The 19,039-nt window shown below is 31.6% G+C and overlaps 1 protein-coding gene across 1 annotated transcript; it reads left to right on the top strand.

Moving 5' to 3' along the window:
• Positions 1–1,202: 1,202 nt before the first annotated feature.
• On the top strand, positions 1,203–7,458 carry LOC143566880 (very-long-chain aldehyde decarbonylase CER3-like). Its single transcript, XM_077053452.1, has 10 exons — positions 1,203–1,415; positions 1,492–1,727; positions 2,253–2,475; positions 2,989–3,116; positions 4,565–4,821; positions 4,896–5,003; positions 5,796–6,005; positions 6,422–6,532; positions 6,794–6,967; positions 7,048–7,458. Exons 1-10 carry the CDS (start codon positions 1,339–1,341, stop codon positions 7,216–7,218), a joined length of 1,695 nt encoding a protein of 564 aa, XP_076909567.1. The 5' UTR covers positions 1,203–1,338; the 3' UTR covers positions 7,219–7,458.
• Positions 7,459–19,039: the final 11,581 nt, after the last annotated feature.

The following is a 19,039-nucleotide window of genomic DNA, read 5'->3' on the forward strand; positions in this document are numbered from 1 at the left end:
TGAGACTTCATTCCATGCTCGTATAAGTCTCAAATTATCATCTTTATCAATCAATTACCAGTAAGATAAGCACGTATGAAGTACTATCGTTCGCACTAGCTTAATCTAACAAAATAATACAAAAATATACATGATTTATACCCGAACATCAGTGTCCACGTAATTCAGCGAGAACATAACATCTAGGTTGGTGATTTATAATACCATAGTCGAAGAAAAATCACTACCAAATTAAATAAAAGTTATAACTTGTTTAAAAATACTATATTGTAACAACATACTCATATTAAAAATATAAAAACATTCATTATTAATTATGGTGTAATTTAAAATTTATGACGTATAAAAATGTTATTAACGTCCAAAAAAATGAGGGGAACTTGCACATGCTAGAATGAGTTACCTCCAAACCGATTTGATCATATATTTTATAAATTGTAATAATTTACACTTTTAAAGTCGTACAAGATTATCAATTGTCATCTTCACGTGTATTATAATACAGTATGGATTGATTAGATTATATGTTTAAGTAAAGTAAAAGATAATCTATATAATAACATGCTCATTTATGCTTAAAACTCGACTTGTTTTTAGTTTTAATCAAGTTGATCCAGAGCACGCCACCTTCAAGCATTTAATAAGCATTTAATACCTTTTCTTGGCCATTTCACAGTTTCTGCTAGCCCATACTGCATTCTTTATCCCCTATATAATCTCATCTTTTCACTTTATTTTACTCACAAAACAAAAACCCGTACACCAAAAAACCACCTCTCTCAACCTCTTTAGTGTCTTGTAGCATATACATACACCCTTTTCCCAATTCCAACAAAAGTTTCATTTTGTACGTAGCAAAAAAAAAAAAAACACTTCATAGTAAACAACCGACACAGCTTGTTTAGTCTGATTATCGCACAAGGGCCATCTTTATTTTATATCGATTCGGGTTATTTCGACTAGTAATAATGCAGAAAACGGCCCCTCTTGCTGCATGGCCTTTGGAAAATCTCGGTATTTTCAAGGTAATATAATTACATCCATTTCACCTTAATATGATCATGTTAACTTAAATTTTTTGATTAATGAAAAAAGGGCTAGTTGCGCAACTTGTTGCTCGTTCTCCTTCTATTTCGAAGTTAACATATATAACTCTTCGATTAATACAACATTTAACTAATGGAATTGCAGTACACGTTACTTGGACCGTTGGTCGGAAAACTCGTGTATTCAAGACTACAAGGAGATGATGATCTCGCTAGCGATTGGTGTTTCCAACTTCTCTTTATAACCTTACTTAGGTTTCATCTGTATACATGGTATACTAATTTTTGTAACATGCTTTTCCTGACTCGAAATCATCGTATTATACAAAAAGGCGTTGACTTTGACCAAGTTGACAAAGAATGGAACTGGTAAGTTTTTTCATAATTTTTATATTATATGATTTCGTATTCATTTTGATGAAATGAAATGAAATTTTATTTGCAGGGACAACTTCATAATTTTGCAAGCTTTAATAGCTTCGTTATCTATTTGCATGTTCCCTCATAAATTTGCCAACTTGCCAGTCTGGGAAACCAAAGGGCTTATTGCCATTGTCGTGATGCATGTGCTTGTTTCAGAGCCACTTTACTATTGGGTGCATAGATTCTTGCACGGAAATTACCTTTTTACCCCTTACCATTCATTCCATCATTCATCAACTGTACCTCAACCAGTTACAGGTAAAGTCATTCATGGTCCCATCTTCCGTCATTTATGATCAATCTCAGTGGTCACATACTACAAAAGTTATGGCCCTGTTACAGTTTTAAATTAATTTGTAGCAAATAAATATTCTATAAAAGTATGACAAACTATTTAAAAAAATCTTTTATTGGCCTTTGATAATGAAATTGATTACAAATAAACCTATTTATAAACCAACGATACCTAGATCAACACCAATCCTAGTGACTTGCTTGTACTATTATTATAAAAGATGTAATATGTGTCAGCGTGTAAATATGGGGATGAAGATCATTCAATGCTCAAAGATTATATTTACCAACCTAGTTTGTAAAATGTTGTAACATGATTCTCATTCGACGTAACACCGGAGCTGTTTCTACAGTATTTAAAGTATAAATTTTAATAAAACAACAATGTGGGTAGGGGTCATGTACTAAAGTTTATTAACGATTTATGATCATTTGACAACACTTACGATATGACGCGCTGTTTCATTAATATTAATATTATTATTGCAGTCGGAAGCACCACGTTCTTAGAGGAGTTATTGGTTACCGCGGTGATTGGACTGCCGATACTAGGTTGTAGTTTGTCCGGTTACGGATCTAAAACCGTTCTATACGGCTATGTTCTTGTTGTAGATTTCTTACGGTGTTTTGGCCATTCAAACGTTGAGATGATCATGCCTCATTGGATTTTCGACTCCTGTCCAATCCTTAAGTTTATTCTCTACACACCAACGTAAGTTATGTGATTATACTACATATATGTTAAAAATGTTAATACAATAAAACAATAGATGCGCCTACTTTTTCATAGTATTTATATCTAAAATCAACTATAAACATGTGTTGCACCAAGTCACTAATGATAAAGGGCAAAGTACGTAGGAGAACTTGTTGACCTTAATAAAAAGATGATAATAATATTATTATTATTAATATTATTACTATTATTATTATTATTATTATTGTTGTTGTTGTATTTCTAAAAGTAATATAGACATGGAGTTGTCAAAGTTGGCAACATTTATCAATACATAATTTTGTAGGTTTTTTTTTTGAAAAAGTTAAATGGCCAATTCTACTATCACGTTTATCGTATTTTTTTTAATCTAACGTTACGAGTCAAATTTTAAACCCGCATAAATGCTATTAATTATCTTTTGAAGTTGGCTTTTCAAAGGTAAATATTTTTTTTCTAGATATTTTGGAATGGAATATAAGTTATATAACTATTGATTTGTTTTGGCAGATACTACAGCCTACACCATAGTGAGATGAAGACCAACTATTGCCTGTTTATGCCTATCTATGACGCCATGTGGAACACATTAAACACAAACTCTTGGCTATTGCAGAAAAAAATAACTCTAGATGCAGGTAACGTTCTTAACTATATAGACACACACACATATATATATATAATTGATTTCTTTTGAGAACCATTTTGAGTTTTAAGAACTCGAAAGAACTCAACGTAACAATTTTTTTTTTCGAATTTTTTTTACACATGTGTAATACGTAAGTGTAAGTGATGTACAAAAAATTACGGTATTTTTTTACACACCGAATCGACTTTTTACACATGTGTAACTAACGTTTAAACTTGTGTAATTATCAAAAATACTTATTCTCTCTCTTGTTTCATTTTTTAATTAAATTTAATCTTAGCCACATATTTCAAATCATTTAATTAGTTCAAAATTGAGTTCTTAAAGTTCTTAAAACTCACAATGGTTCTCAAAATAACCACCCGATATATATATATATATATATATATATATATATATATATATATATATATATATATCGAGAGATAAAGAGAGTAGCTAGGGCGAAGTAGTCATATTCCAAAGGTTCGCGATAAAGTAACAGTGTAGGTCTCCAGTCCTAATAAATTTTTTTACAAACTAAGGTACTCTTTTGACTTTAATAGAGTGTAGGGTGTGCAATGCATTAATTAAGACAGAAATCAATCAAACAGTCCCAATGAGACTATATGTACTTCTGTTTTGAATATTCTTAAATGATATTAGATTCTCTTAAATGATATTAGTCATGTCCCAACCACCGGCCTCTTACGTTATATACAAATCATATAAGGCTATTCGACTGGTATAACTTTTTTGTACATGACAACGATGCAAAGGTGTGAGACATTCATTAACTAGGGTTTGATGTTGGTCACAGGGGCAAAGTATAAGAGGGACTGGTCATTGCCGTTTTTTCGTTTAGTATAATAAATTTTTGTGATTTTGTCAGAAATTTTTTATAGGTATTGAGCATGGTCACCCCTTAAGTATTGGGTCCGTGACTTACTTCGGTCACCGCTATGACTAAGCTAGTCGTATAGACCTATACGAGTAGTATATGCCAATATGATTGGTATATAACAACTAGTATACGCGTATTGTAGCCTTATAGGTCAATACCGACTATATGAGCAATATCGACCAAGTAGTATAGGACGAGCGGAATAAGACTACGAATACAAGTCTGTACAACTCATATGTTTATTAACTTTTTCTAATTTCAAATTTAATATCTTTTTCTAATTTCAAATTTAATATCTTTTTATATGTATCTTTTTCAATAAAACTAAACAATCGAACGAATACGAGTCATAAGTAATAACATTCTTATATATCACCAACATCCAAATTGGTTTGACAAAATGTTCTATTGTTTTGAATCTAAATGTACATTTGTTAAGAAGAGAAATTAAACTATGCAACCATGAGAGAGTATATATATACGTACATGTGTATAACTTTATATATTTCATAGATTTCTTTTGGAGTAAAGTTATGACATGTATACTCATGTAGGTAAGTCGAGCAGGGTGCCGGATTTTGTGTTCTTGGCACATGTGGTGGACGTATCATCTGCACTGCACGTCCCCTTCGTGATCAGATCATTTGCAACAACGCCTTATAGGGCTAGGCTTTTCTTGCTTCCCCAATGGCCATTTGCATTAATCTCGATACTAGTGATGTGGGCTAGATCCAAGACGTTCCTTTTATCGTTTTACAAGTTACGAGGAAGATTGCATCAAACATGGGTCGTTCCTCGTTGTGGATTCCAGGCATGTTTCATTCCCATACGCAAATAAATTTATAGAATAAGTTTAAATAAATAGTTAATCTCTTCATTATACAGTATTTCTTGCCATTCGCTAGCGAAGGCATTAACAAACATATTGAGGAGGCCATTCTAAGGGCTGACAAATTGGGTGTCAAGGTCATTAGCCTAGCTGCTTTAAATAAGGTATGTTTTTTATCACAAATGATCAAAATGATATATATACTTACTGTAAGGTATCCGAGGTTTATAGATTGATGTAACGGGTGCTTTGGACGACCTTAAAATATATTAGATTGCTAAAAAGCGACGAAACATCAAACATCGCATGTAGTTCCAAACCATCAAGCATGACAAACGTACTACGAATTAATTGAAGGAAAGTAGAAAGTTGAAGGAAATAATTTTCAAAAAACCAAAAAAAGAAAAAAAGAAGTTGTGTATTTTGTATTGAAGAGGTCATAATTATAATCCGAATGTTTGGCACCTTAGCCAAAATCCATACCCCTCGTTCACAAGAAAGTTATGTCATAAGAAATGTCTGATCAGTTAGGCTGGAGCGATTCATCGGAAGTTTCTAATTGGGTAACAAAACAAATTCCCTTAGCTTGTCGATCGTAAACGAAACAAATAATATTCGTTTGGTGCGAGGGGTTGAGTGTTGGCATGTTATCATATGTGTTTTATGGACTAGAATTGAATGTTACAGTACGTGTTATTTTTCTGTACACCATAATCTATAAGTTTATTCGTCCATATAGATAAGACGTAGTTGATATATATGACACGTACATTTCGAGAACACCTACACATTTAGCATTCTGTATAAATTATTTTCCCATCCGTCCATCTCATCAACATATGCCATGTCAAAATGTTGCATCCTCAAGATAATAAGTATCAATTAAGCTGTCCTATTTTGTCTAAATATCATTTCTATACATATATTTTTGGTTAATTTATCCGCGCAAAATATAGAACGAAGCACTTAACGGCGGTGGAACATTGTTTGTGAAAAAGCATCCGAATTTGAAAGTACGAGTAGTCCATGGCAATACACTGACCGCCGCCGTTATCCTCAACGAGATTGATCAAGACACAGTGAAAGAAGTTTTCCTCACCGGAGCTACTTCAAAGCTTGGACGGGCCATCGCTCTTTACCTTTGCCAACGGGGTATCCGTGTTCTTGTAAGTCTTACGTACTTACTCCTGAGATTTGTCGTAAATCGCGACAAATTCACCTTACTTGAGATATAACATTTTTTAGATAAGATAAAATTTATATATGCGTATCAGCAAACTCATCAATACCAGCTATTAATTTAAAGGTTACATGAAATGTGATATTATGGTGAATTAAAGTTACACCTACCCAATGTGACTGTAATAAATGATTTTAAATTTAAACCAACATAATAGTTTTCAAAATTAATATAATATTTGTAAGATTGCAGCTATATTAAATTCCCACAAAATTCACAAAACGACATTGTTTTGAGTTTGTGTATTCAAAAGGACCAAAACACTTATGTTGCTTCATGCATATAACTATAATATGTATTTTTTTTATTTGTTACCAATTTTGTGAAAAAAAAATACTACAGATGTTGACTCTATCAGCAGAGAGATTTCAAAAAATCATAGAAGAAGCACCAGCAAATTGCCAGAAGAATTTAATTCAAGTCACCAAATATCATGCAGCAAAAAATTGCAAGGTATATATAATACATAATACATGTTACATGTGTTTTTTGAATTGCCGAATCTTTTATTTTTATTATTATTTAGTTTACTGTAAAAGATGCATCATAGATTTTTTATTTCTTAACCATACGTTAAAAATTCGTCATAAAATCACATTCTAAGCGCCCAAGGCCTCTTGGCCTAGTGGTAAGGTGTTAGGATAAAGTTTTGCAGTTGTTCTAAAAAGATCACATATAGCGCAATGAAATATTTAATATGTTTAATGACTACAGACGTGGGTAGTGGGAAAATGGATAATGCCTGGACAACAAAGATGGGCGCCACCAGGAACTCATTTTCATCAGTTCGTGGTGCCGCCCATCTTGGCTTTCAGAAGGGACTGCACTTATGGCGAACTTGCCGCCATGAAACTTCCGGATGACATAGAAGAGCTTGGATGTTGTGAGGTATAAACACGTGTCGTCTAAACAAACGTTTCATATGCGGTTAGTTTATATAAATTTAACTGAAATTTGTGGGAATGCAGTATTCAATGGACAGAGGAATAGTGCATGCATGCCATGCAGGAGGGGTTGTACATAGCTTGGAAGGATGGACTCACCATGAAGTTGGTGCACTTGATGTGGACCGGATCGATGTTGTTTGGAAAGCTGCTTTGAAACATGGTCTCCAACCTGTTTCCGGTGCTCCCAAATGATATTTACTGTTTACTGCCTAAACATTTTCTTGTTAGTTGGTGCATACTTAAATTTTAATTGGTAACCTTAGATCTAGTTTCACAGTATATGAAGGTACCAATTAGAAAGTTTTCACTACACATATTATGTAAACCTCCTATTAAAATGTTGAATTAAATAAACTATTAATGTGACTAAAGTTTTATTAATACTACCTCTCAGAAGATCTATCTTCCATCTAATCGTAAATTCCAAGCTACAAACTTTGATGATCATTCATGTATATTTGTAAGAATAAATATATTTTATATATTTATTTATATGGCCATCATTATTATTTATATAATAATAGATTAAAATAATTTATTATACCTTATTATATATTAGCTTAGTAATTGTTGATGGGCCATATTACTCTTAATAGCTAATAAAGGGTTTCCCCTTGGGTGTATATATAGAGAGAATAAATTAACATCATAACCTAATCTCACACAAATAAGAAATCATGTGTCTCCTCTCTCTTCTAAACCGGGTTCCTCTCAAGAACCCTAACCATCCTTAACTATACATCCTAAAGGGGAACTCGATCAAGATGACAAACATGTCGACTACATCATACCCTGCTGCGGTTACTACTCTCCTTGCTGTAACAGGTTCATAGGTTTAATATTTATCATGTTTTCTATTGCTTACATGAAGAACTAATCAACATGTGGCATCAGAGTGATGTTGATTAATCAGTTCTTCATGTTTTCCCTAAATCTGGAATTGAATCAGAAGACATGGACTAAAACTTGATAAACCCTAATTTTTTCGTTTTCTTTTTCATGTTCTATTATGAAAACAATATATGATACTGTTTAAAATCGCTAAAATTCATATTTAATAAACCCTAATATTTTCGAAATCTGTTAAAATTATGTTTAAAGATTTCGATTCCAGTTTTTGTATATGTTTAATAATTAAAATTTTCAACGATGTTCTTCGTGTTCATCATAATTTTTTGAAAATTATAATATATTTTTGTTCAAATCTGGATTAAAAATCTGTTAAAGTTAATTTAGGGATATAATTTTTCAAATCTTGAATTAATTAAAAGTTTTGGTATTTTCTAAAAAGATTTGAATCCCATTAAAATAGGAAATAGATATAATTGTTAATCCTTAAAAGATTTGAACCAAATCTTATTATTATTCTTTTAGATTTCGAAATCAGTTTAGGGCAACTAGTTTACGAAATTAATTGTATGGGTTTTATTAATGTTTTTTGTGTTTTCAGTTTAGTTAGGATAATATTAATTTTTGGATTTTAGAGTTCTCGGATTTTAAACTTTATGGCCTTATACGGGATTTTTTTTTGGAATAGTTTTCCAATCTTTTTCCCGCAAGCACACTAATTTTCCGAAAACTCATTACTTTACCCGAAAACCCATAATACTCGAAAACATATTAATCAAAAACACATATCATCCGAAAACTATAATTTACTCGAAAACGTTATTTCACGAAATCCTTAATTTTACCCAGAAAATTTTTGCTATTAACTCATTAAAATGTTTTGTAAATACTTAAACATTATAAAATTTTACAAAACATAAAGGCTTAACTTGAATGAACTTTTGATATATCACTTCTTCCCAAAGGTGATGAGTTACATTTACCATATCATTCAAGTCTAATTGAAAGCTTTTGTTAGTTTTTGAATAACATGATACAAATGTCTCACTTCTGCCCAAAAGTGACGCGTTACATTTATATCTAGCAAAACTAACCCGTGCATAATTAAAATAATTGTATCACTTCTGCCCAAAGGTGATGGGATACAATTGTTTTGCACACATACTTAAATAAATTTTACTTATGCCCAAAGGTGATTTATTTTTTGTTTAAGTAGAACTTTTAATTATAGTCTATTAGTTTGATGTTAATAATAGACATATCACATCTTCAATAAATTATAATAATCCTCACATTAATGATCCTTCATTAATCTAATGATCATAAGTTTTAATATGTATTATCTTAATATCCCGTAACATTACTCACTATAAATTTCTATAAATAATTATCTCATCTAAATAGTCCACTCTAATATTAAAACATAATATAAGTTTTACATCATAAAGAGTTTCAATAATATTTAGCTCTTCTTAGTTTTAGTTAACCCTTAAGACATGATATGACTATCTTACTGCTCTTTATAATAACAATCATTCCATTGAAAACGGGAGCATAACAAATAGAATGAGTCAATCATAATGTCTCTTACGATAATGATAATCAAGAACTTATATAAATAAATGCTATCACTAGAGTTATTCTAGATTTAGTTTTTCCTAAGACTAATCAAAATAACTCCTAAGATTCATGCACTCCTTAAAAGTTCTAACTATAAGATTAAATGACGTTATTGAATACATCATAATGTATAATACCATGACCCATAAAGTTAAGGGCTCACACATGGAAATAAGTACACTTTTCTAATGCATTACATACTAAAAGTTTCTATTATTACAATTTGTTGTCTTAAGTATCAACTATAACACTCAGAAGTACCAAAGGAAAATGAGTGTGTTGATCAATAACATATGTACATGAAAATAAATGTCTGGTGCTAGAAATAAGATGTTATTCAACTCATTACCACTAAAACCTATAAGAGGATAATTCTAAGGTTCATAGACAAAATACAAGTATTACTTCCAGCTTTAGGTTTCTTAAGGAGAAGTCCCATTGCAAAAATATGCCATTAGATTAGGCATAGACATTAAAAGACTATCCATAATTCAAAAGAAAAACTGGCTAAAATTGATAGTTGTATAATAATGATATATAAGTCTGCTAATCCTAATATTTTCATTAACGCATGATTTGTTGAGTCTAGTTCTATATGTTTACCCGAAATCAACAAATAACTAACATGATTGTTAGTGACAAATTTAAAGGTTAAGGTTATTAGAACCATAATAAACTGTCTTTTAATTACACTTTATGATACCTTAAATATTCTGAAGATTAATCAGAATTTAGTATCAATACTTAAGTTACATTTTATAAGGTTTGCATAGCCAACATAAAGTCACTCTTACCTTAAACTCTTATATTATTTGTTATCAATATCTGGATTGAAACATTTATAAAATAGAACTAGATGATAATGTATACTTTCACAACTTTTGTTATAATGCAAATAAAAATTTAACAAAAGACAAATGAGACTTATAAAATTCATCCATTAAAACCAAATTTCATGAGAAATCATGACATGGTTGATGAGGGTTGATTTTTTCATCTAATCTCATTCTTAGTGATTTTAATCATGTGTTAAATGCCATAAAACATTACTTGGCTTAAGGAATAAGTATGGGTCCACCATAAGTTATATTTCACTGACATTCGTGGAACTTATTCAAACAGAATATTCAGACATAATTCTTTTATCATTTAAAAAGCTATTTACTTGTATCTAATATGACTTCTATGATCCATGGTTATAAAGAGATCCATTTATATATAACTAATACATTTTATTCTAAACATGTCCCTAAGTTTATTATGACATCTGGACGTTAATGAAATCAAATCAAGTCTAACATATATATGAGAAATTCCCACATCACGTACATCATTGAAACTCCTTATGTAGTTTTTCTAGAGATATTAAAGATCAGTGGGAGCCTTAAGTGTCTCAATCATATCTTACAAGATTTGCAAGAGGTAGGGGAGTGAAAACTTGATATTATCTCAATTACACCTCTTGTACAAGACACTGCTCACAACACTATTTCATCAAAACTTATCTCTTTAGAATCTGCTACTGCTACTGCTACTGCTACTGCTACTGCTGCTGCTACTGCTGCTGCTGCTGCTGCTGCTACTGCTGCTGCTGCTGCTACTACTGCTACTGCTACTGCTGCTGCTGCTGCTGCTGCTGCTGCTACTGCTGCTGCTGCTGCTGCTGCTCCTGCTACTGCTGCTCCTGCTGCAGCTGCTGCTGCTGCTACTACTACTACTACTACTACTACTCTTACAAAAGTTTCATTGTTGCTTAAACGTGGGCAAATTCAGATTCTTACTAAACTAATCCTCACCAAGAGAAACTGCAATAACTTATATTATTAACTTGTTTCTCTGTTAGAATCTATTGGTCTTTAAATATTGACCCTAAGCATGCTAATTTCCTAAAGGTTTCTAAGGTCAGTGGGAGCGGTAAAAGTCTTTATAATGACTTGACAAAAGTACAAGAGACGGGGGAAGAGAGTCATTAAATTTTACTCCGAATTTAACTCCGATTACACCTCTTGTACACCATACTGTACCAACTCTTACACACTAAGAATCCTGAAAATGATAGCAACCTAACCAAGAGCTAATTTATGAAACTGAAACTTCAAATAAACCCGAAAATCAACTCAGGAGGTCATCAAGGTTTTAAAACCTACTAACTTTGATGATTATGTAACCTCCCTAACTAAGTTGAAATGGATGTTGGAAAGTTTAATGATCCTACCCCTTACAATTAAACCATTAGCATGAATCATAATTGACTCCATAAGTCAGGCTAACGTTTTAAGATTTGGTTGAATCACCTAAAGGTGTTCATAACTAAACTAAATCCTAACACAAACATTAAGATACTAAGAAGCATGACTGATTGTTAAAGGTTATATTCAAGAGGGAATAAATTATCAAAGAATCTTCTTACCTATATTACAAAAGATTTCTTTAAGTATCATTATTGTTCTAGTAGCTTATAATAATAGTTAAGAGCTACATTAGATGAACATTAAAACAACTTTCCCTAACAATCAGCTTACATACTTATTTGTTCATAAAGCAACCTAAAAGTTATAAACTGAAGGTCAAAGAACATTTAGTCTATAAGTCAATAAAATTAATATATGGGTTAATGCAAACATCAAAATGTGATGGAATCTTTATACAATTATTTTTATCAAAAACCAAGTGGATTAATGTACCTACCTCAAGATGAGTGGGAGCAACTAAAAACAAACTTGTCCTTATATAGATGATATTCTTCTAACAAGTAAATGTTACATAAGTCAAAGCATTGTTCACACATACTTTGATATTATAGATCTCAAAGATATTCCTTACACATGTAACAAACAATACTGCTCTATTTAGAGGATAATAGGATCATTGAGATTATTACCTTATGCTTCATTAAGTAGAAGCCTTAATGTAGGTTCAAGTCTATAATCGTTCAGATGTTACTTAAAATTGCAACACACTAGATATGTCTAGATGAATGTGAAGCATTTAAAAGAGTATTAAAATATCTTTAAAAGAAACGAAAGACTATAATTTAAAAGAAGAAGTGAGAATTCAAACCGGTAGATTACTCTAAACTTTGTTATATTCAAAGATAACCTAATGTAAATTTCGGGATATATTCTCATGTCAGCAGATAAATCTATCTCATGGAGGAGTCATAATGAACTGATAACAACAATCTAAGTCATAACAACATAATATGTTGATTAATTACAACGCTGTTGTCAATAAATGTTGTTGAATATTTATTAGTGGACTCATAAGTTTTATTAAACTCCAAATAACTTATATATTGAAGACTAATTGTGATAACGTCAGCTACCATGTTTTCTCAAACAGTAACAGTTTGATAGGTGCTGCATTAAATTTTGATATGAAATTAATTATTCGTTTATAAACGAATTGAGGAATCTAAATTTTCATATCGAATACATTCATGATATGCTTAAGGATCCTATAACTAAAGGTCTATTACCCATAAATATTATGAAAGCGCTTATAATCATGAGGGGTTTATTAATGACCACGTACAACTACATATCGTACTATGAATGATTAACTATTATATTTCCTCATCAGTTTGATTTTGTACGTCTCTTAATATGTTCTGCATGCATAATGACATATAGACGAATTAATATACAAATCAAACGTTCTGAAGGGCTTACTTGAAAATTTTGATCATAACTACTTATGTTTTAAATAAGGACTACAGTATGATTAATGGAGTCTTGAGCTGATGTTTAATTCAATGACTGTATTTATCTGCTCCAGTTTAAGTTTAAAGCTAAAATGAGTGTTAACTCCTGATCAGGCTTATCTAATACTTATAATAAATGATTACTCGGCCAAGTGGGAGAATGTAAGAATACATATATTTTATATATTTATTTATATGGCCATCATTATCATTTATATATAGATCAAAATAATTTATTATACCTTATTATATATTAGCTTAGTAATTGTTGATGGGCCATATTACTCTTAATATCTAATAAAGGGTTTCCCCTTGGGTGTATATATAGAGAGAATAAATTAACATCATAAGCTAATCTTACACAAATAAGAAATCACGTGTCTCCTCTCTCTTCTAAACCGGGTTCCTCTCAAGAACCCTAACCATCCTTAACTATACATCCTAAAGGGGAACTCAATCAAGATGACAAACATGTCGACCACATCATACCCTGCTGCGGTTACTACTCTCCTTGCTGTAACAGGTTCATAGGTTTAATATTTATCATGTTTTCTATTGCTTACATGAAGAACTAATCAACATACTTATAACATGTCAGAATTGCTTTTCTAATCTGGTGATCCTAAAAAATGTAATTAGGGAAGTCTTAGTAACCTTTGTAAAACTTTATGCAATACCAACTTGAAGGACCCTATTACATGAATAGTTAATACGAAAGGTTTAAGGGCGGTACGGAAGATCTCAAAGAGCGGCCATGATGGATATAAAGTTCAGGGATCAAGTTGAATAACTTGGTTCAAAATTTATCTTTTATTTATTATTAAATAATTTGAATTAGAAGTTTCTTAGGTTTCCTAATTCAAGTTTGTCTTGTTTTCTAAGTTTCATGTAGCCTATAAATAGGGCATAGTTTATTTGTTCATGGCATTATGTTATTGTTTATTATTAATAAAAAGAGTCACATAACGTTTATGCAAATATCAGGTTTGGTTTCTTGATTCACTTGATCGAATAAGTTCAACAATCTCAACTGATACGGGCCAACATGCAACATCGCAAGCCCAAGTCGGTAGTAATTTTCCCAACAAAAAGTCCATTAGGACCAAAACACCTCGTAAACTTTTACTTGATTAAAAAGGTTGAAGGTTTTGCTTGCAAGTCAAGTAATTCATTAAGTTTATCCAATATCTAGTTTATGTTATGAACTAGAGAGAACAGATAGGTGAATGACATTTTATTCATGTGTAAATACAAAAGGAACATATACATGTATATATACTAGGTGGTAGAGGTGAAACGGTAATGCTATAATAAGGTCGTAATGATGGTACATAAAGTCTGTATTCACAATCATTTATAACACTACCCCTCAGACATATTATAGTTCGTTATACACAATAACAAGATACTTCGGGATAATGTTAATCGCTACTTCAGGACCTAGAGAATAAATTGATACTACTGTATCAGTTTTGTTGCCTAATTAAAAACCTTGATTTGTTAAGAAAACCCACTGGGACAAAACTTAGTCAAGGGGAAAGAGTGTAGTGTGTATAGCGCTCCCCCTCAAACCAATAGACGCATTTCAATATGTAGAAATTTATCTTCCATTATGAGTTCTTGACTTGATCTTTGATGTAGTCCTCTTTTATTCGAATTCTTGTAAGTTATGTTGAAATCTCATGTAGTCATCTTGTCCTTCTTCAGCATCTCTGAGTTGCATGCTTCTTGTATTTTTTGCACATTTGAACTTAGATGAAAACATTCTTGACCAATATCGTATATTGTTGAATGTTCACCATGATTTGATAACATTGTGGTTTGCTTGACGGTAGAAAATATTGTGTCGATGTATGTGAACAGATAAACTAACTATGATCATATATTTCATGTTGATATTTATACCTATCATAAGAATACCCAACTAGATGAGATTGATTGTTATTATTTTAATGGAGATATATGTCTCGTGTCCTTCAAATATATTAGAATATATGTTTTTATTCCGTTTCAGTGCCTACGTGTTCGGTTTGAACTATTTTTCGCTTACATGTATAAAAAGAATGCAATATCATTTTAGATATATTAGTGCAGCGTTCGCATTTAAGTACAGTACTTCTGGACCAAGTACTTATTCGCCCATTTTACGGGGCAGTGAGGATCATTGTGTTTGTTTAGCGATTGCATAATCATGAGTGTGCTTCAAGAATAAACTTCACACATTCTAGAATATGCAAATATCTTCTAGATAATCTGACTGATGGAAAAAAATATGCAATTACACATATACCCGAACTCAATGTAGAGGTATAATTGCGTTGCTTCAATGTCTTTCAAAATATCTCTCTAGAAGTTCGACAATTCCTCTAGATGATGTTTAGATCATCATTGTAAACTGCGATTATAGTGAACATGTAGAGTGACAATTTTGATAAATGCATATATTCATGAACTTACGGTCGAGAAATAATTTGGATGTGTCCAAGATATTTTTGTGTCAAAAATTAACTCTTTAGTAGTTCAACAGTTCCTTTAAGTGATCCTTAGTTCAACACTATAAACTGCGATTATATGAACTGTTAAGAACAAAATTTTGATAAATGGACATGATTTATTTTTATAAAACTTATACTTCTTTTTAACAATATATAACGATTCAATTGTACCATATATGACCAGATTTTTGAGATTTATATTAAAACATCTCCAGGTATTGTTTTTAATGCTTCAGCCATTTTAACCATTTAGGGGTTTTTATGTAAATGTCATTTCAGTTGTCACGTACAATTTCGAAGTGGTGACATTCATAAGTTTTATCTGAAGTCTTTTTGAGAATGCAAGATCGATAAAATATTAAGGGGTTATCGTATCCACTACAGGGGGATCGAATGTTAGTTTCTCATATTTAACTAGTATGATTTGAGAAAATCCATATTGTCAAAAGTTATGCCTTATTAGTATAATCTCATTCTTTTTGTTTCTTTTTATTTTAAAGACACCCATTTATAACCAATTTGTTTGATGTCTATGGATGTTCGAATTTCAGGTTCGAACACGTTTTGCTTGTTGAGCGAATTTTTAAGCATTTAAGGCATATATCTTGCCATTTTGGCAAGTCATATCTATGTATGTACTTTCACACACTTATACATTTATTGCTATAGCGTATTAAAAAATTTCATCAACACGTGTTTTGTTTTGGCTCGACATTATACTATTTTTTACATAATTTGTAGAGATCTCATTTATATTTAATACCGGTGTTACTTCTGGAACCTTGTATTCCTCTTTTGAGGAAATTTCTATAATTGTATTTGTCACTTATTTGACAATAGCCTCTTCTGGAGTTTTTGTATTAGTCTATTTTAAGACATTGACCTCTTATGGGGTCATATAGATAACATCTTCTGGATGTTTTGTTTGTACCTTGATGCAGTGTGGAAGTAGTAGAAAAATGTGTTAATTTTTTCAAATGTTTGTTTACAAAATGTTGAGTTTTAATTTTATAAAAATGATTATTATCTTAACAAAACTACACACAAATAGGCAAGTGTACATATCGTATATGTAGTAAAGTATATGTAAGAACCAAGTATCGATCCACGAACACACTTATAGATGTTGTATTTATTTACCTGGAAGTAAAATCATATTTGTTTTGGTTTTTAGTAAATAAAATAAAAGAATATTTTTTGGTTTATATATTTTAAGGTGGAAAGAAAATCAAAGATAAAATGGTATCATCTTGGTTAAAACTTCTCTTAACTAGGTTTAATAGTTTGATTAGTAAACACGTGATCTTGAGCTTGCTATGGTGATTAAATGTGAGAATAACATAGTTAGTCATGTTATTCCATGATAATTAAAGCAAGAGATGACTCTTGACCCCTTTTACTAAAACATCATTATATGTTAGCAAGTTGTTTTTTAATAAAGATAATTTAACTCACTTTAAAGATGAGACAATCCCTTAAGTTACTGAGTGAATTGTCCTTGATACTTTAGTAAAATAACTCTTGTATTATGCCTAAAATACCAATTATGATTAGTTGAGTCATATAGGATAAACCCTGAATTACCATATCTTAACCCGCACAACTCTTGAACAATTATAGAACTCATGTAATAACCAATCAAGAGTTGCTTTAAATTGGTTATATTGCACATCACTCAACAAGTGATTAACCAATCTTAGTGGATGAACACCAACAATCCGTTTCCACAACATTGTTGATAATTCTCATTCTAAAGTAGTCAATCACTATTAATATTCCATTTGGTCCATGCCAATATTAAGATTCATGTTTTTCCCTAACAAATCCCTTACAAGAATGGCGATTTCTCAACTTATCATCAAGTTTGGAATCTTGGCGGCTCTTTAAAAGTTTCTTAAGTTATTCCCCAAACCCTCATAGGAGTGGCAGTTCCCCAGCTTATCGTCAAGCTCGACGTTTGGGATTTTTTTAAGGATTATTAATTTATCAACCAAGTCCTCACAAGAATGACAATTTCTCGACTTATCATCAAGTTCGGGGTCTTGGTGTCTATTTTAAGGTTCGCCAAGGCTTCGCAAGACTTGCAATTTCTTAGCTTATCGCTAAGCTTAGCACTTGGGGTATCTTTTAAGAGTATTTTAACATTTCTCATCAAGTGATAATTGCAACACAACCATTAGTTATTAAAAACCGATCACATGTTTTACTAGAATTATCAAACTTTAATTAAGATTCATTATAAACCAAGATGATACTATGGAAATTTAGCCACTGATAGACATAATGATAGTTATCAAAGTAATAGATACAAACATGATCAAATTGAAACAATCTAACCAATTTGGATGACTAATTTTTTATGCTAATGACTTCTCCCAAAAGCTTGATCTTCTTAATCTTCAAGTGTTGGATGGATGAGATTGATTCCTTTATTAATGGTGGTTAAAGAAAGGGGTTGGAGAGTATTGAATGCTCCTTCAAGGGGTGTTAAAGTCCATTATATGAAAAGAGAAAAACCTTCAATTTATAGGCTAATCAGACCCTCAAGGGACGGCTGTGTTTCCAATTAATTTTGTCATGTTGCATTAATTGTCATGTCAGATCATACAGCTCAAGGGTAACACGACTGTGCTAAGCAAGGCACGACTGTGTTGAGTTCCATAACAGTTCAAACTCTTCCTATTTTATCTTTTTCTCTTGTTCTGAAGTCATGGTCGTGTTTTGGGAAGGCATGGCCGTGTTTTGGAAAGGCATGGCCATGTTTTGCTTTGGAACCTTCTATTTTGTCTTTTCCTCTTGCCTTTGACAACATGGAGTGTGTCTTGGTTAACATGGCCATGTCTTGACTTCCTAATTTTTGTCTTTACTTCGTATGCTCTTGGCATGACCATGTCATGATTCACCATGGGGTGTGTCTTGATAGTTTTCACTATTTATCTCCTTTTTTTGTATTTTAGCTTGTTTTATTCCTTAGGGCTATATTTCCCTATAGATAGAAATTATAAACATTAGTGGTTATTTATTATAATATAGTTGTCGTAGTTATGCTTGTTTGGAGATATTTTAGCACTGAAAAGATGTATAATTTCTTGTACATCAAATCTCCCCACACTTGAACCTTGCTTGTTCTCAAGCAAGCTTTGAACAAACTCTTCGAAAACAACACATCTACCGAAGCTAAACATCCCGAGAAGTTTCAGAAAGTCCCGGTAATCCATAAGAGCAAAATGTGTCAGTGTATGATTTGTAAAACTATGGTATGCTTTTATGAACTTCACTAAGCAAGGCACGACTGTGTTGAGTTCCATAACAGTTCAAACTCTTCCTATTTTATCTTTTTCTCTTG

The sequence above is a fragment of the Bidens hawaiensis genome, unplaced genomic scaffold (assembly GCF_021521415.1).
Source record: "Bidens hawaiensis isolate Kalapana, Puna unplaced genomic scaffold, B.hawaiensis_p1.1 tig00023058_1, whole genome shotgun sequence".
Lineage (NCBI taxonomy): Eukaryota > Viridiplantae > Streptophyta > Magnoliopsida > Asterales > Asteraceae > Bidens > Bidens hawaiensis.